This window comes from Anarrhichthys ocellatus, unplaced genomic scaffold (assembly GCF_004355925.1).
Source record: "Anarrhichthys ocellatus isolate YVR2014 unplaced genomic scaffold, GSC_Weel_1.0 scaffold23, whole genome shotgun sequence".
NCBI lineage: Eukaryota > Metazoa > Chordata > Actinopteri > Perciformes > Anarhichadidae > Anarrhichthys > Anarrhichthys ocellatus.
Genome location: NW_022280053.1, coordinates 1,225,224 through 1,248,621, shown reverse-complemented (window position 1 = coordinate 1,248,621; position 23,398 = coordinate 1,225,224). Strand labels below are relative to the sequence as shown.

The following is a 23,398-nucleotide window of genomic DNA, read 5'->3' as shown; positions in this document are numbered from 1 at the left end:
TCGGGACAGCGTCAGAATGGGACCTCGGCGCTACGCAGCTAGCATCGATGCTAGCATGCCGTGTGGGGCCCCACAGACAGCAGCAGTAAATTGCGCAAACAAAGAGCCTTACCTGGATTACTGTCGAGTCAGCGTCTCAGTCAGTGGTGTCCAGGTAGTGGGGCAGGGTGCTACTATCCCAAAATATATATGTCGGGAAGTGGGCATTAGCTGCCCAGCTTTGCTTGAGTTCAATATGGGTTCGCTAGTGTGTTAGCAGCGAGCTAACGTTGCCCCCCTTAAAGAGCAAGTCGAAGCTGGCCCATTACGCACAATTCTCCTCCTCAGCAAACCGTCCTCAAGTTGTTCAGCGTCGTCGTCCCCACGATCAAAAGTATTTACTTTACTCAAACCAACCGACGGCGAGAGGGGAAAAAAACGCTTCTTAATTTGGTTAAGACTTAATGACACAAAGCATTAAAAAAAAAAAATCCAAAATGTCCACGACATTCACAGCAAGGAAATACAAAAAGGCAAAAAATGCCAACGACCTCCGACAGAGCGAAACCTTTTCATCTAAAAGTGTGCCGCACCCAGATGTTTTCAGTCATAATTTCCTTTTTTTCTCTCTCTTTCAATCGAGCAGCTTTTTCAGCAGTCGTCCGACGCTACATCGAGGCTGTCTGAGAGCAACATGGAGCGGTGGGTTTCTCTTCCCTGCGACCTCTGCGCCTGCATGGAGGAGTAGGCTGGCCACCAGAAGTCGCCTTCTCTCGCTTCCACCGAGCCACCCAGAAGATGATGCGTTCGGTATCTCGCACAAACACTTCACCGTATCGCCCTCGATCGATTTCCTTTCCCTCTGATTAGGTCACGGATCGGTATTCATCACACAGACTGGAAGTGGGCAAAGATAAGACATTTTATTAAATCAATCTACATGTGTACATAAAAGGCGTTTTCATCATTTACAAACAGTGTAAGCCTTCATGGCAGCCAAACGTACATGGTTTTAATGAATAAGAAATAGTCATTTTACAGCATAGAAGGCGTTACGCCAACGATAACGTACATGTTTCTGTCTTATGTTAAAACTCACATACCAACATTTGCTGTCACGTGGAGCCCCCTGGTGTATAGGATAGAACTATTCCTTGCATGGGAATTGTAATTCCCCAAAATACAATGTTTTCTTAATCCAGTGCTGGAGACATTTCCTCACAATAGACCGATTCCTTTTAAAGGAGGGAACTAATATAGATATATTGCCGGCATTCTCAGCGAGGCTTTGTAAGCCTTAAAACATTTTTAAGATCCTCTTTGTGCTTTTCACATTGTCAAATCTTTCTGTAGCTTTGACATAGCTTCCAATCACTACACATCTACATCTGTAAATATATATATACACACACACATTAACATTTTTAGTAACATGAATACGAATGTAATGTAATTTGTACATTGCAGATAACTTGCAGCTGATCATTCACAACAAGGCCTTTTTTCACAGAAGACATTCTCACAAAGAAGGTGTAAATAATGAAATTAATGCTGGCTGAATTCCGTTTAGCTGCTTGGTTCTCAGGGTAACAGTATTGTTCATTGCCGTCTTCGCGGCTTACTGGGACACTTGAATAGAATAAAGTGGTTTTTATGTTTTAATAAGAACCCCCTGTGTGTTTGTCACTATGACCAGTTAAATGTCTGCTCTGAATAAGGTAAATAATGCATATTATCACGAGGACCCTTCATGATCTACCGCACATTTGAACAAATGTCGCCAGGTAGAAATCAAGTAGAAGGACTTAAACAAAGTAACATGTTTTCTACTGATGTGGACTTGCATCCAGGAAATACAAAATGATACATTGCTTTGACAAAAAGACTCTCATTAAAGAACATATGAAATTACAGCGTCTGTGTTTTCTGTGACTTAATCAGTCCTTTGCACTGAAAGAAGGCATCCTGACATGGGCCACGTCCAAGGAAGGTCTTCAGCATGTCCATGCCATCCACAGAGCCCCCGGCCTCCAGAATCACCCTTCTGTACTCTTTTCCAACCTGATAAAAGACATTTTCCACAAACAATGAGATGTATGCTTACAAGTTTATAGGTATATTTATACATATATATGGTGTATAATAATAATCACACCCACCTTTGGATTCATAACACCTTCCTTTTTAAAACGACTGAAGAAGATGTCCATGGAGTAGACTTCACTCCACAGGTAGCTATAGTACTGAGCATCATATCCTCCAACCAAGTGGCTGAAACTGGCTGTCATGTTGGTACCTGCAGAAAGAAGTTCTTTGTCATCACATCACAAAGGTCTTTGTTATGAACCTATTAACACGTTCCAAAAAACACAAAAAGGTCCTCTGCATGTGTTTCACAGAGGAAATTAATTATTATTATATTTCAACATTAAGGTTTTATTTTTTTTTCCCGCCCTCATGGGAGAGGATTAAATAAATACTCTCAATTCTCATCACTAATACTGATGTTACAACCAACCTGGTGTAGCAGGAACACCCAGGATGTCCCGGTAGTGCTTTGCAAACACCTCAGCTGTGTCTGCACGCCGGCTGGTGTGTAGCGACTGGTCCACTTTACCGAGGACTACCTGACGCAGGTTCATCAGTCCTGTAGAGGATAAACACGTCAGCACTCTTGAATTCTGTATGTATTCTATGGTTAGATGTTTGTTTGTTTGTTTTTGTCCGACCGGTGTTGGCGACTCTGGATGCGATCAGTTTGTCGAGCAGATCGTCTGGGATCGGGGTGCCGTCCTTGTAGTGGCGAGACATTCTCCTCAGAGGCTCCTTCTCCCAAACCCAGTTCTCAAGCATCTGCGAAGGCACCTCCACAAAGTCCGTCTCCACCAGGGTTCCACTGAATTCTGAGAAAGTGGTCTGACACGAACGCAGGAAAAGTTCACGCTCCATCGTTCTAATCAATATACAGACACGCAATATGCAAATACAATGAAACTGCTGATGGCCTACCTTGGAACAGAGCTCGTGCATAACATGACCAAACTCGTGAAAGTAAGTCTCCACTTCATGGTGTTGGAGGAGAGATGGACAACCTTTTCTGGGCTTGGTAAAGTTAGCCACCATAGCCGCCACCGGAAGCCGGCGTTTTCCATCAGGTCCTCTGCAGCCGGGCTGGAGCCCGAAGCAGGCGGCATGGCCGTACTTTCCTTCCCTGGTGGAAGATAAACTCGCAAATGTCACACGGCCAGGCTGATATATTACAAAGATCAAGGACTGATGGTGGATAAACTAATGAATCTATTAAAAAGGGAGACACCCAAGGCAACATTTTTTTGTCACTAGTCAATTTTGGGCCATTTTGCTTCTATGACGCATGTTCTTTCAAAACTTCAAAATTGTCTTAATGCAAGTAATGAACTGGGGAAGTTTCCAGGCGATATCCATTAGTTACATTCTTTCCCCCATTTCTCAGTAGTGTTTTGACAAATGTATGTCATCTTACAATATATATTTATATTTAAAGGTCGATTGCTCTAAATGTGTAGTTTTTTCTCAGACAAATCTCCACTTTAGTAGCACTTACATACATCCAACTTTGTTCATTCCTATCTCTATTCTAAAGGTTATTACAGAAGGGTTTGTTCATAAGTCATTCATAACCTGATCTATAAAACATCTTATTCCTTAAAACATGGTGAAAATATATATATTTTTTAAATCTATATTGACACATTTTCCAATTTTGGGAGAAATAAAAAAGAAACCCCTTTGAGAGACCTTTGACTCCAATATGTCAACACACTGAAACAAGATTTTGTTTAACCTGGCTGTATGCAAAGTTCAGATTCCTGTTCTGAAAATGTATGTAAATCATCACATATTTGAAAAGAAAACACATAATTTGCATATCTAAACATACATTTCCCATTAGTGTCGTCACTTAATTGATTGACAGAAAATAAAAGGAAAAAAAAAAAAAAAAAAGCAATTTTGATGAATTCAAATAATTCTTCAAGCAAAAATGCAACACATTCCTTAGTTCCAGCTTTACAAAAAGCTTTGGGATTCTGTTGGTCAGAAAAAAAAAAAACAAGACATCTAAACAAAGAATAGAAAAAATGCCAATAAAAACAGTTGTTAGTTGCAGCCCTAAAGTGACCCGTTCTCTACCTTGGATGCAGGTCCAGGTAGAACTGGCCGATCTGCTCTCCTGTCTCAGTGTCCTGGGCTGAATAAAGCTTGACATTTTCGTGCCACACATGAGCACGTTCCACCTCCGTGTACGTGAGACCCAGCAGCTCCTGGTAGATGCCCAACAGTCCTTCCGTCACCACGTCAAGCGGGAAATACTCAATCAGTTTGTCCTTGTTCACAGCAAACTTGCACTGCTCCACTTGATTCATGTAGTAGGGTAAGTCCCAGGCATTGATCTGTGCATCAAACAGGTAGCCCTTCATCAAGCACTCCCGCTTCTTCAGTGCAAGAATGCATTTCCTCTCCTCGATTCCAATGGGCTTCAGTGTTTCATAGAATGCGTCTGTAGAGTAGGGAGAAAGAAGTCTTCATAGCCAAAGACACACAGCTCAGATATGTAGACTGTGTTTTGTCTCATAATGAAATGTCAGCCCTTTTTTTATGTTTCAACTTAAAGCACAGACTCATGACTCCCACTATTAATTTCTATACCCTTTTTAATCATCAATTATGTCCCTTCTAAACAGATTTGTCCTTAAATGACAAGATACAGATACCTTTTCCCACTTTGAGATATATGACCTTGATCATTAGCCATACTTCTATATACGACTGCATATTACTGTATGTACACTACATATGAGAGGAATGTAGTGCAGCATTCACCACATGCATGAGGTGGAGCATTTCTCTCCTCTAGTTATTCTAGTTCCCTTTTCCTTCATCTCAAATTACACACGCGTTGCATGTATGTGGCCGTGTGTGTGTGTGTGTGTGTCCCCCCCGAGTGGAACCATGTCAAAGGGGTCATACCTAGAAAGTCAGACACTTTGCTTGCATTCTTGGCCATGTTAATCTCCAGCACATAGTTCGCATGGCAAGTGTAACCAAGTAAGTCTGCGGCCTTTGATTTCAGTTCTATCAACTCTTCCAGGATTGCTGTGTTTACCTGGAAAAAAAAAGAAATAAGAAACACATCAGCTAGTGTATGCAATATGAACATTTTACACAATGTCTAATTTTTCTCATAAAATGTATAATATAATGAGAAAATGCTCATGAAAAGTGCTTCAATGCTTCCTTTCTTATCTCCTTTAGCATAGGGAACACTGGACCATAGAAGGAAAGGAGATAATACAGATAATATCCAGCGTCCCAGTCGGATTCTCTGAGCACCGTGGTTGTCTTTTCCTAAGTCCTCATGAATTCTCCTTCATATCTTTCCTTGACCTCATGACATTTTCCATCGAGGTCGAGGAAAAGTGGTAAGGAAAAGACATAGGACGTCATTTATTTGGCTATTTGACAGCAGCCCAGGATTTCTGACGGCAACAAACACAGTTGAGCAGCTACTTTTTAGAAATACAAGAGCTGCTGGCGTATCCGTTTACAGTGCAGCCACTGACTATTAAAAGAAGTCAGTCAGTAATTGACCTTTTTTTTCCCACCATTCTGTGGGCCACTTCAGCCTAACCGAGGCGGCTCCTCCTTGTTCCGTTACTCCCCGCAATAGTTAAGTGATCCACTGTAGCAAAAAAGCGGTCAGCGCTAACCACCTGGTCAAATAGATCGCTTCCTGCTTCACAATAAAAGCCACTTCCTATTTGACCAGTTGAATGCTTTTAATGTGCCAGCAGCAGTAAGAGAGTGGTTTGCATTAGCAGTCATTTATTACAGCTCTGATACAGCTGTATGAAAGTCAACAGTAAACAGTGAAGCTCATATCAATGAGATCAAATTACAAACAGTAACGCTGGATTACGTGCATACATCATTTCCTCTGATATCCTTGTGTGTAAGTAGGCAACTTGAATCTTGAAATAAGTAACATAAGTATAAGTAACAGTATTCCTCCAGATAAAGCTGCAGGTGTACATGCGTCAACTGGAGTTAAAAACAGACAGATCCCGCTGTGTTCGGGGAAGTGTCGGACACACGGATGTATTATCAGACTCCAGTTACCTCTTTACACCTGCTGTGAAAAGCGGTTTCCATCTTCCTCCTGGTCTCAGGGATGTGACACCTCTTCATCAGGGGGTAGTACTGGGGATATTCAAGTGTCACTATATACCGCCCATCTGCTGCCTTGTCCAGTCCATTGAGATAGCTATCAGCTAGCCCACCTTAACAGAAGAGGGCAACACCATCAGTGAACTAGTCAAAGCATATGTATAATACCAGACTGAGTTTTATGCAGAATAAGCTTACCCAATTCATGCTCAGAAAAAACAAGAAAGGTATTGTCCTCATTCAGATTCTGGTTAAACTCGATGGAGAGTTCACTTATACGCTTGTAGGTTATTTTTATTTCCTTGGGAGAGAAAAAAAGAAAAGAAAAGAAGAGTGAGCAACTTTACATTTGTTTTCTAGGATGTAACATGATTATTGTAAAATTACAGTTTGTGGTCCAAATGTAAACACAAGAGTAGCCCAATAATAAAACTTCAAAATAAAAGACTGGCCTTTGCTACGACTTCAAAAATGATCAAAAGTAAAGTAGCTTTCATAATAAGATTACCTCTTGTATATCTTTAGACAGGTGCAGTCCTTTCCGCTTGCCTAATGTAACAAGTCTGTCTAAGAATCGCTTTTCTTCAGGTGAAAGGTTGTCTTGGATCTTTTTCTGTTAAAAAAAAAATAAATCACAGACAACCACACTTCTTTCATTAATTCCACGGTATTTATGATGCATGTCGGCCAGCCACTACTGCTTGGAATAATATTTGGCATCGGTTAACTTTTGACAGTTTTCATATCAACCTTGCGACATAGTAAGGCATACCTGCAAGGCTGTGATTCGCTTGAACACATCTTCCCTCATACTGATCTCCACGTCAAACTCGGACAGCTTCTTGTCTGCCTCTGTGCTCGCTGTCCGAACCTCTTTGGAAGGACAAACGTACTGGGGGAAATCAAGAACATGGAGCGATGCTACGGGAACAGAAAAATAAAACAAGAAGGCCCCATGAATGTTACTTTGTGCGACATTGGGAAATGTATGCAGGAAAAATAGCCTGATATGGGTTTTTTTAAAACAGTTATTTATTACCAACAAATCACATGGAGACTTTTAGCAACTTTTAACCCAAACTGTCTGTCTGGGACTATTTCCAGCTGTGGAAGAATACACATTTGGTGCCATAGTTAAAGGGAAAGTTTCCCACCTTTTATGTGGATGCCCAATCAGTGCTGATGGAAAATGTAGTCAATGGACGTAATAAAATCCTCAATGCGTGCTCTGGCTTTCTTTTTTTTTTTTTTTTTATGCGTTTGTTGACAAGAAAAAAATGCAGACTATGGCCAGACTTCTGTAACACTTACATGCATAATCCAGCTTGGCATGAGCCAAGGCTTTCAGGGTGTTTTCAACGGACACATTTTCTATCTGTAGAGATCCAATGTCATCATAGGCTGCCTTTACTCTGTTTATCAGGCCGTCTGTCCTGGTGCGGATGTCATCTGGGGTCAGGTCCCATCTCAGTGCGGTTATCTTATTGCCTGCCTGGCAGCAGTCTCTGGCAGAGATCATGTACCCATTCTGGATAGTCATTCTCAGGAGAGGTTTGGAGACACTGTGAAGAATCAGACACCCCCCGGTTAACCTCAACGTTTAAAAACAGTACTGCAGCCTCAGATTGGATTAAACAGGTGGCACTACTGCAAGCATACATTCTTCAAGGGCACACTTAAACGTGCCCAGCATTTCTTCCATGCTGAGTGAGTGGTGACCTTCTTTCCACTTAGTGTAGAGTTTCATGGCATGGCAAGCCTTTAGAAACAAGAACATAAAAGCACGGAATAATTTGTAAGACAGCTGTGGCAAATCGCTGCCAAAACGTATAAACATTTCAGTGATTTATTTTGTTTAGTGGGGGCAAGAGGCTAGCATTTCAATATATTTTTTATGACTAAGAGGTGCTAATAAAACAAACAGAAAATAATAAAATGAAGATAGTTCAATGTAACAAGGCGCACTAAACATCCTGAAGCATACCTGCAAAGCGCTCGGCGGACTGCAACTCTCAGCGCACACATGTCAGCGGTTTCATGCGGTTTTTTTCCGTGCACAACAGCCAACAACACTTCCTTCTGCTCTTACTGTGGCTCAGTCCGACGAGTGCAGCGGTCTCCCCTCTCCCCCAGAATCGTGGAAAAACGCTCCTTATTTCCGCTTTTAAGGCGCAGGCGCAGAGGAAGATCGAATCCGACACAAGTCCTCATGACGCCGTAGCAGCAGACAGCTGGAAAAGAGCTCAGGTAGGTGGGCGGGGGGACACATAGCATCCTTTGACACAATGTTATTTATAAATTGGCTTGCTGGTGTTTGAAGGTTGGGTGAGGGGGGGTGGGGATATGAGGTCGACCTTTCTTTCCTCTCCTCGCGCCTGTTTTGCAGCCGCGTTGACAGAGGGTTGTGATGGTTTTAGCCAGCATCACACGAGCTGCACAGCGCGCGAGCCTTGTTTTTCCAGACAAGCTTTAATATATGACAAACTCCTACCAGCGTCATTGGTGGTTTTTCCTTGAATGCATTGCGTATATATATTTTAATTATAATGCCTGTATGAATCTACATATCGTCTCCCATTATGGTATTACATCACAGCTTCTGCATCACTGCGTTTACGTGTGTCAACACACACTGAGGGAGGAGTGGCTGTGGTGGCCGGACCCAAAATGAACGCAACCACGAAAGGCATCAGCACGTGATGGTTATTTAAGGCAGTGTTTGTATCTGTAAATCATCCTCTCCACATCAATCCAGTGGGCTGGCCTTATTCGCCCCTGCTGATACAAACATGCGTGGAACTGATTTGGTCAGTCAGACAGAGAGAAAATAACAGATTGCAACATCCAGCTTTTAAATGGAGATATGTTTTTTTTGTTGGTATAAACAAGAATCATTTTGCTTTCATCCTCCTGTGAGTTGTCTTGGAAACAAGAACCAGATGCACACCAGCATCCTTTCTAGTAGTATTTGTTGGATATAATAGAATAATAGCATGGCTGGATTAATAGGCTGCCTTGAAACATCTGGCCGGGGACAGCAGATGGAAATTAGCCTCTCTTTGCTAACTCTGGCTCACTTACAGTGCAACTGGTGATTAGTGTGCATTGTCCCTGAAAAATAAATAAATAAATAAATGTGTTCGGGGGTCCCCTCGGCAAAAGAAATCTGCTGTTGAGCCCATGTTGTGGTAATTTGTTTTCATACCACTTTACTTAGGAGTGGGTACCATGTGAGCCCAGAGCTCCACTATATTACGAGCCCATCAAATAAGCTAAACTGCAGGGTCAATACATCAGCTATATACAGTATGTTGTGCAAATTCCTGAACTAACCAAAAACCATTTGTGGGCATTGTCTGAGTGATAGTCCAGCCCTGATTATTAATAGATAATAACTAATTACCCATGACGATGGTTGATAGTTGATTTCAATTTAATAAGCCATGAAAACCTCCATGTAACCACATGCCTCATAAATAATGCCTCATCCCAAATAATAATGGTAACCATTTATAATAAGAGTACAAAACAGGTGCTTGATTAATGAATAATGACTAATGATAGTTAAATGCATGAATTTAAATGCCCTGGAAACCTATTTTCTTGATCACCTTCTTGCTTGAGTAATGGAGTCCAACATGAACACACAGTTTTCTGATAGAGTTCGAACAGTTCGAACATCCACGCAGTCTTGATGAAGCAGATGAACAGAGTTATGAATAAATATAATAATCATATTAATCAGTACTAAAATATTGTTTCTTCACTTTGATTTCTTCTCATTCACCCAAATGCATGTCCCTTTCTTTGTAGATATAATCCGGCTACTTTGGTGACATGTAAATAAATGTATGTATTTATTGATGACCCATTAAGTGCAAACTAATCACAAAAGACTCATAGTGACTTGATCATTTTTTGATAGCAGCCACTCATAACACTGTTGTTGTCATGTATTAGTTATGCATTACTTGAGGTTGTACACCCTTATATAAAGTGTCACCCTATGAATAATACAGTCATTTTTTTTGTGTGGGTGCCTTTCTGTTTCGCTCCAAACGACGTCCTGTGTGCGTGCAGCAGATTCAAGGTAAAATGGCAGTGGAGAAGCGTCTGGCATTCTCGATTGTGCAGTTCCTACGAGATCAAACACATTGCGGTGCTTTGAATTCTGACGAGCAGGAGAGCCTTGAAGGTAGGTCCACTCACTGAGCACTTGTACTTTACAAATATGGGACACTTGTTCTGTCCGAGTCAGCGTATAATATGCATATGTTCTTATCTCACTATAATGATGAAGAGAGAATAAACAGGAGCAGGTTTCATCATCAAAAAGAACCACAATTGACTAGGCCTAGGGATTAGGGTACGACGTGCAGTATGTGCGGTGGCGTGTTTCATTCTATTCGAACAGGACTTTGATTTCTCACTCTGAAAGTGCAGCCAAGCTCTGACTCACCATAATAATACTGTTGAGTCCACGACCAATTATTTGGCTGCTACCTTATCTTACAAATGTAATTCATATCGTCGACGTCATCCTGTCACTGCAGTCGCCGTGCAGTGTTTGGAGACAACCTTTAAGATCAGCTCCAGTGACTGCCACCTCGCTGTGCCACAGCCTCTGACGGAGATATTCCTCAACTCCCTGCTGAAGGTGGGTACTGCACAGTCCACGGGTTCCCTGCTTCAACGTTCTCTCATCATGTACGGCTCTTATGAACTTATTAACTCAGCTTGTACAGCATCAGTGAATGTTGCGTTCTCCACAGTCAGCACTATACACTGTTCTCATGGCAGACATTTTGACTTGTAGATAACATTGCTGTCACTATATCTTACTTTAAGGTGAGCCAGTGCATGCCTGGCTGACTGGCATTGGTTATTGGCATGCCTATATATCCTTAATTAAATGAGTTACACCTGTGCTTTTCCTTTGTTTAGAATGATCATTTCACTTCATGATTCTTGTATTTTGCATTTACTTAGAATGACAACATTACCATACCAGAGACCTCCCCGTCTCCAGAAGACACCGAACGAGCAGAGCAACTCAAGAATGAAGGTAATGTTAAAACTCTTTAAATCTAACTCTAATCTCATGAAGTCTGATACCTGTACCCTCTGTAACACCCCTTGTAGCACCATGAAGCGCTTGTACTCAGACTGTTGGATTAAAATCTAACTAAACAGACAGCTCAGATAACAATCTTGATAAGCTTGTTTTTAGAGGAGACCTAAAAGAAGACACTGACACAGACCAAAGAACTCATTTCTTTGGGCATCGCAAAAGCTCCGCCCCTTTTAGTTTTCAGCCTGGACTTAGGGAGCGATAGAAGACCACTGACCGAGGATCTGAAACTACGCAAAGGTTCATCAGTGATTAAAAGGATGAAGAATTTTAGGATGATAAAAAGCTACTTCTATGTCTTTCTATGTGTAAACTCTGTAAACATTCCAATATGTTATTTTTAGGGAACAATCACATGAAGGAGGAGAACTACAGATGTGCAGTGGAGTGCTACACAAAGGCCATTGACCTGGACCTGAGAAACGCTGTGTACTACTGTAACAGGTATTTACAGCAGGATGCCATGTTGACGTCATTTAATGTCAGCCAGTGATGAAGGTAAGCATGGGGTCTGACTTTAACACTCTGCAGGGCTGCAGCTCACAGTAAACTGGCGAATTACACAGAGGCAACTGTTGACTGCGAAAGAGCCATTGGGATCGATCCTACCTACAGCAAAGCGTATGGCAGGATGGGGTGAGTTTTGTCGGGTTTTTTCAACAGAAATCTGCCCTATAATATTTCACGGTGTGTCAAAAATGATGTGTGTCCTTTTCAATGTGGGGCTCCAGTTTGGCTTTGACAGCCATGAACAAGTATCCGGAGGCAATTACCTACTTCAAGAAAGCTTTGGTATTAGACCCCGAGAACGAGACCTACAAATCCAACCTGAAGATTGCAGAGCAGAAGCAGAAAGAAGCAACCAGCCCAGTGAGTTAAACTGTTAACTGTATTTTCCTTATTATTATGTGATATATTAATATATAATATCCTATTAAAGCTCACATATATCACAGAGCAATGTCTATTTTGACCTTTGTCTGTGAATGTGCGCCACAGATTGCTGCTGGATTGGGATTTGACATGGCTAGTTTAATCAACAACCCCGCCTTCATCAGCATGGTAGGCACGAGTCCTAATATATATATATATATATATATATATATATATATGTATATGTATGCACGGTACATAAAGAGCCTGGCTGTGTCATAAAGGTTACTGCTGACAGAGACAGCTGTCGTATGCTTGTTTTGTCGCTGCTAAGGTTAGACCAGATACTTTCCCTAATTAGGCCCATGAGTAACAGTTAGCCCGTTAGTCACCCGAGTTATTGTCGAGTGGAAAGGGCCGTGTCCGGGCCCCCGAGAGTCCTGACTCGTTAAACGATTGACACATCGGAACGTCTGCCAAGCCAAGAACGCTCCTGCAAGCATGCCTAAAATCACAAGATACACATCTAAATCAGATAGCATGTGTATGATTGTTTTTGTTTTTCTCACAAAATTGCCAACGTGATCAGAAATGAATTGTCCTGTTCATACATTTGTGAGACACAGTGGATTAAAGCTCGGATTTGTGTTTACAGGCCGCGAGCGTGATGCAGAACCAACAAGTTCAACAGCTGTGAGTGTTAAAAGGAATTGACTGCATTAAGAGTGAAGTGTACGTTTTAAAACATTCTTTGACTCACCGTCACCGTGTCACTGTGCGGTCAGTATGTCAGGAATGATGTCCAATGCAGTCGGGGGTTCAGCAGCAGGAGTGGGTGGACTGTCAGACATTTCCAGCTTAATTGAAGCGTAAGTACAATCAACTCTTAATTAAATGGATTAAAATGACTGCTTGATTATAGAGAGTTTCATATGAGCTGTACATGTTTAAATATATGATATTAAGGGAGTAATTCAACATTTTGGGAAGTTGATAGTGATCAGGTGTGTACGGTAATATAAAAAAGGGACAAAAAAATCACTTCCTGCTGACAATTCCTGCATCAAGTGGAGAGAAACTTGATTCGGGGTCAGTCCCTCTTGTTCTATTCACCCCAGCAGGCGTTTTCTCATCTTTCTTTGTGTGAGCTTTTGTAAACACAGTTCTGTCATCTCTCCATCAGGGGACAACAGTTCGCCCAGCAGATCCAGCAGCAGAACCCAGAGCTCATCGAGCAGCTGAGGAACCACATCCGGAGCCGCTCGTTCAGCGGCAGCGCCGAGGAGCACTCATGATCTCCTCAGGTGTTTTTTTTTTTAATTTAAAACCAAAAACCATAGCTGATGTATTTTTAAAAAAAAAGAATATATTTGCATCATTAACATTCATTATTTTTTATTTCAGTCCCCCAGTTTTTTTTTCCAAGGAAGAGCAACCATACGGCGCAATTACAATCTCTACACCCATTTCTTGAAATCAAATCCCCGGCATAGCTGGAATGAAGAGACAAGGATGGGGTCGAAGGCACTTTACTGTGACTAAAGACTCCGGGGTCGGAGAGGTGAAGGCCTAGAGACTGGCCCATGAAATGAAGCATCCCACACATGTAGGGCAAAACACATTGTAAACACCTAATCATAAAAAGAGCCAAGAACTCATTCCGCCTACTGAGGGAACATGAGTAAATTATTTCTTCAGCGCTTTTACATTTCTGCAGAGATCGTGTTTTATACGTGCTGAAAATACTGTCCTCTTCATGGTTCAAGTTAAGGATCCTTGTGTCTAGTCATGGCACTGAAGAGGGTGAGGGAGGAATGTACATTTACAGCATTGCAGGGAACATCTCAGCTTTTTCTGATACAATAACCGGAACACATCAGATTTATATCGCATCTTGTTGAATATTATTTTTGTAGACAGAATACGCGTGTTATAATACTCGTTTATGCTTTTCATTGAGTACTGCTCAACTTTTGATTAAGACAACTGTGTCAATGTATAGCAGTGTTTGCGGCCTGCATTATGTTGTTATTGCACTTTAGAAAAAAATAAATGTCTCCCCTTTAAGCATATTTAATTGTTGATTAACTCGTGACAGAGTATACAGATTGTTCATTTTGCATGCTCTTAAATCTGGTATTTGAGATCAGACGCTTTATGGAAACAAATAGGTATGCTAGGGCAGCACGTTTTGTCTAAAACTTGTGAATAAATATCTTGAAATTGAACTGTCACACTCATGCTTGGATTTGTTCTTTTCTGTCATTATTATATGAAAGACGTGTGATGTCCTTTGTGTTAAATACTATGTTTAAATAACAGGTAAGGATCAGTTTGATTCCAAGATCTACCCGACATCCAATAAAATCACTTTAGCAGACTCACACTTTAAAGGGGAACGCCACCAATGATTACTTCTGAGGAAATACCCCTGATGATGTCATGGTGATGTCATGTTACCTCATCTTGGGCTTGGAGGCTGATCATTTAGAACAGAAGACCTGTGTGACAAACTTTGGGTGGAGATTTTGACAGATGACGGATTTTGCGAGTCAAGAAGGGTTTTGAAAGGTGCTAAATTCCAAATCCAGAGCACTGATATAGCAGCAAACTATTATTTGTAATGTAAAGATATGAGTATTGCCACCTGAGCAGAGAACGAAGTCACTCTCTTCCTCTGTGTATGTTGTAATCCAAGCTTCTCTGCGCTTTGTTGACATAGCTTGGCAGGCCAAGCATGTATTTTAGAGCATGTTAGTCACTGATATCCCGACTATGATCCCAACCCACAGCGGCGTCGTGGAAGTGTAGCACCCGCCCCCTGGTTTAAAATCTCATACGACATTTGTAACAAAACTCATTATTAAAAATCCAGCCTGGAAACTGAGCCTTTTTTCAACTGTATGTCATGTATCTCACGCGATACGTTAAGATGAAAATGGTACTTTTTAAGCAGCCATTTCCCACAAGTCACAGGTGGAGGAAAGAGAGATGGGTCCATGCTGCTGAAGCATCTTCAACCTGCTGTTCCCATATCTTATTTGAGGAACATATGCTTAGTGCAGTCGACAGAAGTTCCATTAAACAACACAATATAAAATCTTTACAATAAAATGGGGATTTGTATGTGTATGTCATTTTTAATGACAAAACCCACCATGGACACCATGATGATCAAAGATTCCAGAGATTTCATTAACATTTATGTCATTATTTTCAGAAGAAAGTGATTTATATTATTCACAATTAATTTAAAAATGTACAGTGTTATCCCCTCAGGTTGCAAAAAGAGTGAAATGTCAGAGTTATGTGCAGAATTCCACTGTTGGTCCATTCATATCTAAAATGCGGAAAAAAAAAAAAAAGCGACATAATATTCCTAGCACTCATTGCTCGTGTAAGGGCAGACCACACACACTTGCGCGATGTCATCGTATTCGTACGTCCTCTTCAGAAATGTGTCCGTGAGTCTCAATCCGGAGATACTCTGAAACACGGACGTGAAGAATATTCGTGAGCAAGAACAGCGCGAGGATATAATTTTTCTTCTAAAAGTCTAAATCATTACCTGCAGACCCTGGACGGATGAGAGGAGCATGAGGGGCAGAGAGAGGAAGGCACCTGGACTCAGCTTCCCCAGCTGACGCCCTGACACACCGCACCAGTGGATGGACCTGGTGTTACACATCTCCAGCACCAGGTCCATGGTTCTTTCGCTACAACAACAAAAAAGGTGTTTACCGTTGCTGGGTCATGCCTGTAATTCAGTGATTTCATCATAAATTGGACTGGGGATTTTTTTTACCTGCAGTTGGTGATTTTACAGATAATGTCAAAAGGTTCTTCAAGGTTGACCGTGTCAGGAATCATCTCCAAAGACAGTCTGATGTCTCCATACCCTGGAGCCTGGAAGATAAAAAATGAAATTAGGGGGGAAAAAACAGAGATTCTTTTACCGCGACAGTGTCGCACACATTAAGAGAATTATCCTAATACCATTCTTTGCAGCTGACTGGTCTGCAGCCTCCCTCTCTCCCCGAGATTAGTCTTCCATACGATGTCGAGCTTCCCTATCACCGTCACACCCTTGATGACGCCGGCCTTCTCCGCGTACTCCGGCTTTGGCTTGAGGCAGTACAGGTACTGCCGCGTGTCCATGGGCTGCAGGTAGGACATTTTGCCAAATGTGGACTCTCTGGCAGTGAAAAAAAGTTACAAATGAGAAGAAAAAAAAGCTGACGGCAAATACGTTAACGAGGAACTAAAAGTGCTTTTACCCGTCGTCTCCGCTCGCGACCGTGTTGAGCTCTGTGACGTTATACATCATGGAGGGCTCCAGAGAGACCTTCTCCATGAACATCGGTGAGGTGGTGATGTTCTGGATCTGAGCCTCCAGGAACACTTCATCCGTCTGGATGCGGAGAAGCCGGAGGTCACCAACTAATATCTTTTGCTCACAATTCTAGCACAGTCACATAACCTCCAAGGCAAACTGAGCAACACATCAGCTTCACCACTAGGTATTAGGAAGGGTTGGGCCTTAAAGGGGAGGTTCACATTGGTTCATGTCGGTCCTATTCACATGGCCATATCAGCGTTTCAAGAGTTGCTGATTGCTGTGACTTTCCTCCTGTCCATACTGCCCGTGAAGCGATACCTTACCGACAACATTTTAAAAGACGGGGGACAAAATCCACAGCCCTAAAACAAATGCCTTCTACAGTTTGACCAAAGCCAATATGATGCATATGCAGATGTGAACTTTAAAAAAGGACTGTGGTTTTTGTGCCCCGTCACTTCCACTGGAGCCGGATCCTCTTCAGGCCGGTATGAACAGGAGGGATGACCACACACAACTGTAACCCTCTGAATGCACATATGAGCATGAGAGCAATGTTTTGAGAAGAAATGTGAACATAACCTTTATTCTACTTGGTGTGAGAGTCATGTAATGGATCACACGTGTCAAATAAGACTCAGAAGACAAACGTGAATAACATGTAAGCATTACGTCACATCAGTTGGATTCTATGAAGTTTGCTCAGTGTACCTTCGAGGACATAGTTAGTGCAGGTGCTGACCAGCGGAGTGTACAGTAGGGGTTGCACACTGACAGATTTTGACCGATCCACAGTTCCTTCAAAGTGATCTCTCAAACATCAACTAGTTGTGTTTTTATTTATTCAGCGACGTATACTGAATAAATTACTGTTCTGCTCTCCAGTCACGTTTATCAGCTTGTTGTGGAAATAACAAATTTACAAATGACTTATTCAAATACAATACTATAGAATATATTAGCTAAAAATATGACAAATGTGTCCTATCTCCGAAAATACTTTAAATTCCACCACCCAATGAGTGATAATCACACCCAAACCTGATGTGTTTATCAGTTATTAACATTTAAAAGTAAAGTAACTTACGTTTACGGCAAAAATAAATAATGCTACAATAAAACACAACTATATATATATATATATATATATACATTTACTTGGATAGTTCAAACAATAGTTAACCTAGGACTGTAGGCAACTTGTTGATGCTCTAGAAAAGTAACTCTCAGTGGTCGACACAACTGTCACAGCTGGAGTGCAACCTCTACTATACAGTAAGAAACAATGAGAGAGAAGCAGAGATTAGTCCATGCCTTGCAATTCACAACATAAGAACTGACCATGAACCGTTATTGTTAAATCACAGAGCTTAGCATCTTTGTTCCATGCAAAGCCATTCCAACCAACACCCTGAAAACCACACATTTTACTACGTATAATCAAATATATTTCACCCAATGGTACATGATTAGAACCAAGAAGTAATCTGGGTTTTATAATCACTGACAATAAGAACTTCATTGGCCTGCTGCATCGCTCCTTCAACCCAGGAACACAAAAGTTAAAGAAATGAGATTCAAAAGCATCTGTGCACATTAATTCATGTCTGTTACGTCTGAGAATAATCACAGTGCATACTCATCATTTGATGATAAACTGCATAATCAATGCAACTCCCAACCACCACAATCTAACACCACAAACTTCAATTAAAAAGTCCAAGCCCTGTGTAGGATGAGTTTGCAAGAAAGCATGAGCGTCCAAAGAAAGGGCAAAAGAAAAACAATGGAAGGTTCATGTCAAGGTGGGAAATAAATCAACGTAGGAACGTCACTCGTTTATCTTTGGCAATCTAGATTTCCATGATTGGTATACTCCTTTCCATTCTTCTACTTTGCACCTTTCTATTGGCCCCAGAAAGACAGTCTGCTGCACCAAAGAGGATGAAGAGAAGCTAACGTTCAGCAATGAGAACAGAGGGAACAATTACCACAGAACTGAGGTCACTCTAATGGAGAAAATAAAATACAAGACATAATAAATGAAGTTACATGCCAAAGATGATGATAATGAATATTTGCACACAGCTAATATAAAAAGCTACTGGTAAAATGAGGAAAAAAAAAAAGGAAAAAGCTTGTTGCCTCTGTGAGGAAAACGCTTGATCTCCAACTCTTGAAACTATAAAGATTAACAATATGTTGTTTTGTTTCTGCTAAGTTGACATTACTGGAGGTACAAGAGTTTTCCAGGAGACCATTCTTATACTAACTGCCCCTATTAGCATATGGAAACGCTCCTAACTATGAAATGAAATATGATATGAAGCATGTTGTACGCTACAGTAACAACTTGCATGTCATCCAATACAGCTGTTTTTGCATAACGACGTGGTAAGAGATGGCCGTGCAAACAGTCTGTATGATTGTGGTGATGGTATTTGCAGACTCACCTCTGCATTGTAGAACTTTGTCTTCACATCCAGCGGCTTCAAAACCTGATTGAGAATAGATTGCAAAATGAACGCTGTTGTTTTCTCACACTGTACCTCCATTCGGCAGAACAAATATATTTATTTCACTGCAAAAACGACAAAGAAATTGGAATCTGAGGGTAAACCGTTGCAAATGTTGCTAAAGGGAAGGGAAGAGGGTTACTTTTGGTTCTCGAACTGAGAGCCGAAGACTACAACACTCTGAATCCACAGCTGGGATGGTAATTGCGTTGGCTGTGTTGTGGACCTGTGACATTTCTCAGGTCTCCTCCAAGCTCTCACAGGGGCTGACCACTGTCATCTAATGAGAAAACGCTCAAAACATGACTCACCTGGAATTTGAAGAACTTCCGAAAATAGAGCTTCTCCCCGTACTGAGTGGTGTAACTGACTGCACACACTAAGCTGGACATCGGAAAGAAAGAAACATTCAGAATAAACACATTGAATTGTTTTTTAATCTGTGTGGAGATTGCTTCCCTGCATTGGTCAGTTGGGACAGTTTCCCGGCACAATAACAAAAGAAGGGAGTGTAAATACTGTGGGGAACAACACTCACATGTGCGTTCCAATTTCTTTGACTTCGTGGTGGATAACGTCATCGATGCAGGATTCAGATTTGAGTTCTGCTACTGCAGAGTTTGACGCCGAGAGGTTGAGCCTCTGTGAGCTGGTCTGTAGATCGGCCTGCACACACGAGAGGAGAGTTGTGGGTAAAACAGGAGAGCAAAGGGTGTAACGAGTGTTGGAGAGGTCTTCTCTTACAGCACCTTCACAAGAACGTCCTTCACCATCTGGTTGCTGTCGTTGTGCACACTAATGTAACTGGAGAAGGTCTCACCAAGGAAAATATTTCTGTAGGAAGAGTCAAGTCGTTAAACTTTGAAACAAAAGTTTGCTCCACAAAAAGGACTGGGCGCTCATTGGTCGATTCTCCAACAGCTGATGAGCGTTAATTACCCAAAGTTCTGCGGTAATGTGAGCATCTCTCCCAGCATTAACGCCTCTGCTCCTTTGATGGTGGAGGGGTCCTCCCTCATAAGTTGATCAAACAAATCTCCTGTAGAGGGAAAGAACACAAAGAGCTGAGAGCTGGAGCTCACACAAGACTTAGAACATTGAATAAGCAGCTGTAGCAAAGACAGAAGAAATAGAACCAACAAACCTAATGTGTGCACAGGTGACATCAATGTTTAATACATATTCATAAACAAATTGTTGCAAATGTGGAACTAATATCAATGAATTGAGAGTGTTGCCATCAGCTGACAGAGTCCCAGTCTGTCTGTGGACTGCGTAGATATATAAGATGTAGACACAGTTGGGAGTTATAGAAGTGTTTGAGTATTCTGTTCACTGCACACAGACAGAAATACAGGACCTTTGAAGATCAGGTTGAAAAGCAGTCTGAACCAGAAGGGTTTTCATTGGGTTCTAATTTCTTTATGAATATTATGATTGCTACTCATCTACACATCTAGCTCTATTCGATCAAACATGGGATTCAACAAGCCATTCAGCTTTGGTTCCCCTTCCTGTCACATGCAGGTTCATTAGAATAAACCGCCCCCCATATGAGTACCTCCACGCACGGCTTGAGAACTACCTTTGCAAAGGTGCGCCATATTTTTCTCGCAAGCCAATCAGAGCTGACCCTTTTTCCGTCAGGGGTCTTAAAGAGACAGGCGCTAAAATGGAGCGTTTCAGACAGACGGTGAATACAGGTATATTCAGACAAACATTATGAGGACAAATAATGTGTTTTCTGAATATTTAAGCATTTTCTATTAGAAAGTATGAACCTGAGAATGACACGCTCCCTTTAAAGCTGGAACTCGATAGCAATAAGGGAAATGGTTTTATGTATCTCATGTCAAATTCAATTCATCTTCGTGCACTTTAGGATAAGCCGTCAGCTCGTTGCTACTCTTGTAAAAATAGTGATCCTTCTGAGAAGTGTCATTGTGATTCATGATTTGTTAGGAGTTCAGTTACCAGCGCAGCGTTCACATTTCTCTGTCATGTAATTCACCAGAGAGGGAAACACTGAACTGCTCAGCAGGAGAAGGTTCTGAGAGCGTACAAATATAATACAGATGTGCACTGGATCTAAAGGAAATGCTAAAAAAGTAGGCTAAATACAATTCAAAATGTATATGAAATCGGCTATTTTCATCACATTTTGTCTGTTTACCTTTCAGTGATAGAGTACATGTTTTAAAATCAAAAGTATCTCGAACTTTGTCAATAAATAAATTACAAATTTAGGAAAATTCTCAAAAATGTGACAGGCTACATTAAAGGCAACTAAACCTAGCATCATTATATCATTAATTATCATATCTCATTATTACAATATTAGATTAAAAGCATGAATGCACTTTTTTGTTCATTTCCTGCATACGTGTTAGTTTTATGACATTAAGATATACGCCATTGTTCCCTCAAGTAAATATTTCAAACATGGAAGCGTCTGTTGTCTAGAGTGTTTGTGAAATCCTAACGCAACCGATGTCAGCTATTGGTTGAAAGCTGTATTTGGAGAACAGGAAAAGCAGAAGCAAAGCTCTCAGAGACACTAAAAGAAGAACTAAGACATCCATTCAAGCCTGGTGTCAGTCCTTATGTTGCTTTACATTGTGCACATGATTAGGAAATGTTGACATGAACTCCTCATTTGTGTTCTGAAGCCTGGCTGCCTCTCAATCACAGTCGTGGATTTAATTCACTGGAATAGAATGCGAGTGTTGAGCCCGAGAAGTCTGGCAAAAACCTCTTGGATTCTTTTGAACTACCTTGTTGTTATACAATACATGCACGTAAAAACTCGCAATTGATGAAAAAAAAAAATAGAAAATGTGTATTTTTGGAAGCTTCCAAAATAGATTTCTTTGTTTCTGTCATGCTAAAACTGTGACTGAATCTCTACACTCCACAGAACAAAGACACAATGACACTACAGAGACAGGATTCTTATGACTGCTGTGATCACCACAACAAGTTGAAAAGTCTGCAAATCCACAGAAATACGAAGTCAATAGATCCACAGCCATACAATCTTCATTTAAAAGTACAATGTCATGAAATAATACAGAAAAAAGAGACACTAAATGCCTCCTTGTTGTCCGTACGTGGTGGAAACCCTACAAACAGCAGTAACTCTGTTCAGGCTTACCTGGCAGATCTCGATCTTCACATGTCACTGGCAGGTTTGTGAAGAGTGTCGGTTTTGTTAACCGCATCACTGCAAAATTAAAGTGACAGCGGTTAGTGACTGGACACACAAGTTGGTTAGTAATTGTGGTGAGCATATCCTAGAGCCAGTAATGTCAGTACTAGGTAACAATCAGCCTGTCATGTGCAGAGAGGCAGGTTTTATTCTATTGTAGAATTTTGCTGTAATGCAGAAATAGCCTTTGTTGTATTGCAATACATCTGTCTGTCTATCTATCTGTCTATCTGTCTGTCTGTCTCTGACAGGATGGATGGTTAGTCTGACTGATTAGGCATTTGATATGAACTCAGCAGGGACGTCAACAGGAACATTTTAGCAGCTGTCAGCTTTCAACAAAAATGTAACAACATCTGGGGCTTTTACTTATTTTATCTTAAAAATACACACTATATGTACAACCTTTAATGGCTACACATTCATCAGAAACACGGATTTTATTGGCTTAGTAGCTGACTGACACATAAGTTGAGTCAGCTGCTGTGGAGCATCTTTGCTAACAACAGCAATAGCTAGCTGGTTATATGGTTTACTTCTTGCTGTATTGTTGCTTAACAGCGTCATTCAATCTCAGTTTTGATGTAAAAAATTAACAAGAAAAGTATTCTTTAAAGCTAAACCTGTCACAAAAATATTCTTGGTTTTATAGTATAGAATGTAGGAGTTTAATAGCGTCTTAGCTAGCGCTATTAGCAGCTAAAAGACACAAAAAATGACAACAGTGCACTGCAAGAAGTCTGTTTCACCCCTAAACCATCGTCTGGAATCAGATCATTACGTTTATTATAAGGAAATTAACTACCTTTTAATGCAAGTAGGTGTTCCTGTTTCGCTTGATTTACTTCCATTTTGACAGGGGAAATTGTCTTTTCGGGGTAATGTTAGCTACTATGCTAGCTGGTTGTTGTGACAGGTTAGCTTGTGTCTTTCTTCTTCGTCTGTTAATATGGGACGCTCTTACGAGACTCTGCTGCCGCTCACAGCCAGGGGTGGGTACTACCAGAGCCGTATAAAGACAGGCTACGGTGGAAAAGAAAAAAATAAGTACCTCCTAACGTCTTTTCCTAACCACTTTTCCTTGACCTCCATGAGCCGCCATTGCTGTAAAAGAAAAGGGAATTAATTGGAATGAGCGGAGATGACGT

The 23,398-nt window shown here is 41.1% G+C and overlaps 4 protein-coding genes across 8 annotated transcripts in view; 1 reads left to right on the top strand and 3 right to left on the bottom strand.

Moving 5' to 3' along the window:
• Window positions 1-712, bottom strand: part of erbin (erbb2 interacting protein) — a 42,681-nt gene extending 41,969 nt beyond the window's left edge. The window contains exon 1 of one of the 2 annotated variants that reach the window (XM_031860410.1): window positions 113-712. The gene's annotated coding sequence lies outside the window, so the exon portion shown is untranslated. The remainder of the gene's footprint in view (window positions 1-112) is intronic. The other variant, XM_031860411.1, reaches the window with a different exon arrangement.
• nln (neurolysin (metallopeptidase M3 family)) lies at window positions 555-8,386 on the bottom strand. Of its 2 annotated transcripts, none has more exons than XM_031860412.1 (13): window positions 8,168-8,386; window positions 7,495-7,745; window positions 6,956-7,104; window positions 6,692-6,796; window positions 6,382-6,484; window positions 6,136-6,296; window positions 4,987-5,122; window positions 4,150-4,516; window positions 2,989-3,190; window positions 2,709-2,895; window positions 2,498-2,626; window positions 2,139-2,275; window positions 555-2,040 (listed from the first exon to the last, which is right to left on the bottom strand). In XM_031860412.1, the coding sequence occupies exons 1-13, from the start codon at window positions 8,206-8,208 to the stop codon at window positions 1,888-1,890; spliced, it is 2,121 nt and encodes a 706-aa protein (XP_031716272.1). In that variant the 5' UTR covers window positions 8,209-8,386; the 3' UTR covers window positions 555-1,887. The 2 variants fall into 2 exon arrangements, with proteins under 2 accessions (XP_031716272.1, XP_031716273.1); XM_031860413.1 differs by lacking the exon at window positions 8,168-8,386 and adding an exon at window positions 7,843-8,012.
• On the top strand, window positions 8,315-14,415 carry sgtb (small glutamine rich tetratricopeptide repeat co-chaperone beta). 2 transcript variants are annotated; one of them, XM_031860416.1, is made up of 12 exons: window positions 8,321-8,430; window positions 10,264-10,378; window positions 10,737-10,840; window positions 11,173-11,248; window positions 11,659-11,758; window positions 11,846-11,950; window positions 12,046-12,184; window positions 12,314-12,376; window positions 12,843-12,880; window positions 12,973-13,056; window positions 13,371-13,491; window positions 13,592-14,415. In XM_031860416.1, the coding sequence occupies exons 2-11, from the start codon at window positions 10,279-10,281 to the stop codon at window positions 13,480-13,482; spliced, it is 921 nt and encodes a 306-aa protein (XP_031716276.1). In that variant the 5' UTR covers window positions 8,321-8,430; window positions 10,264-10,278; the 3' UTR covers window positions 13,483-13,491; window positions 13,592-14,415. The 2 variants fall into 2 exon arrangements, with proteins under 2 accessions (XP_031716277.1, XP_031716276.1); XM_031860417.1 differs by lacking the exon at window positions 13,592-14,415 and having other exon boundaries at window positions 8,315-8,430; window positions 10,267-10,378; window positions 13,371-13,482.
• trappc13 (trafficking protein particle complex subunit 13) lies at window positions 12,467-23,188 on the bottom strand. 2 transcript variants are annotated; one of them, XM_031860414.1, is made up of 13 exons: window positions 23,056-23,188; window positions 22,197-22,265; window positions 19,982-20,081; window positions 19,792-19,876; window positions 19,581-19,708; window positions 19,354-19,426; window positions 18,980-19,024; window positions 18,518-18,535; window positions 16,465-16,598; window positions 16,184-16,382; window positions 15,993-16,093; window positions 15,756-15,903; window positions 12,467-15,674 (listed from the first exon to the last, which is right to left on the bottom strand). In XM_031860414.1, the coding sequence occupies exons 1-13, from the start codon at window positions 23,099-23,101 to the stop codon at window positions 15,567-15,569; spliced, it is 1,254 nt and encodes a 417-aa protein (XP_031716274.1). In that variant the 5' UTR covers window positions 23,102-23,188; the 3' UTR covers window positions 12,467-15,566. The 2 variants fall into 2 exon arrangements, with proteins under 2 accessions (XP_031716274.1, XP_031716275.1); XM_031860415.1 differs by lacking the exon at window positions 18,518-18,535 and having other exon boundaries at window positions 12,468-15,674.
• Window positions 23,189-23,398: the final 210 nt, after the last annotated feature.

Coding starts and splice junctions, on each gene's coding strand:
- nln (XM_031860412.1), bottom strand. CDS start 8,208: ATGTGTGCGCTGAGAGTTGCAGTCCGCCGAGCGCTTTGCAG. Junction 2,276..2,497: donor GGGTGTTCCTGCTACACCAG/GTTGGTTGTAAC, acceptor TTCTTTCTGCAG/GTACCAACATGACAGCCAGT. Junction 2,041..2,138: donor AAGGTGTTATGAATCCAAAG/GTGGGTGTGATT, acceptor GTCTTTTATCAG/GTTGGAAAAGAGTACAGAAG.
- sgtb (XM_031860416.1), top strand. CDS start 10,279: ATGGCAGTGGAGAAGCGTCTGGCATTCTCGATTGTGCAGTTCCTACGA. Junction 10,379..10,736: donor CGAGCAGGAGAGCCTTGAAG/GTAGGTCCACTC, acceptor CTGTCACTGCAG/TCGCCGTGCAGTGTTTGGAG. Junction 11,951..12,045: donor AAAGCGTATGGCAGGATGGG/GTGAGTTTTGTC, acceptor GTGGGGCTCCAG/TTTGGCTTTGACAGCCATGA.
- trappc13 (XM_031860414.1), bottom strand. CDS start 23,101: ATGGAAGTAAATCAAGCGAAACAGGAACACCTACTTGCATTAAAAG. Junction 22,266..23,055: donor ACACCTACTTGCATTAAAAG/GTAGTTAATTTC, acceptor TTAATTTTGCAG/TGATGCGGTTAACAAAACCG. Junction 16,383..16,464: donor GTCGCGAGCGGAGACGACGG/GTAAAAGCACTT, acceptor TTTCACTGCCAG/AGAGTCCACATTTGGCAAAA.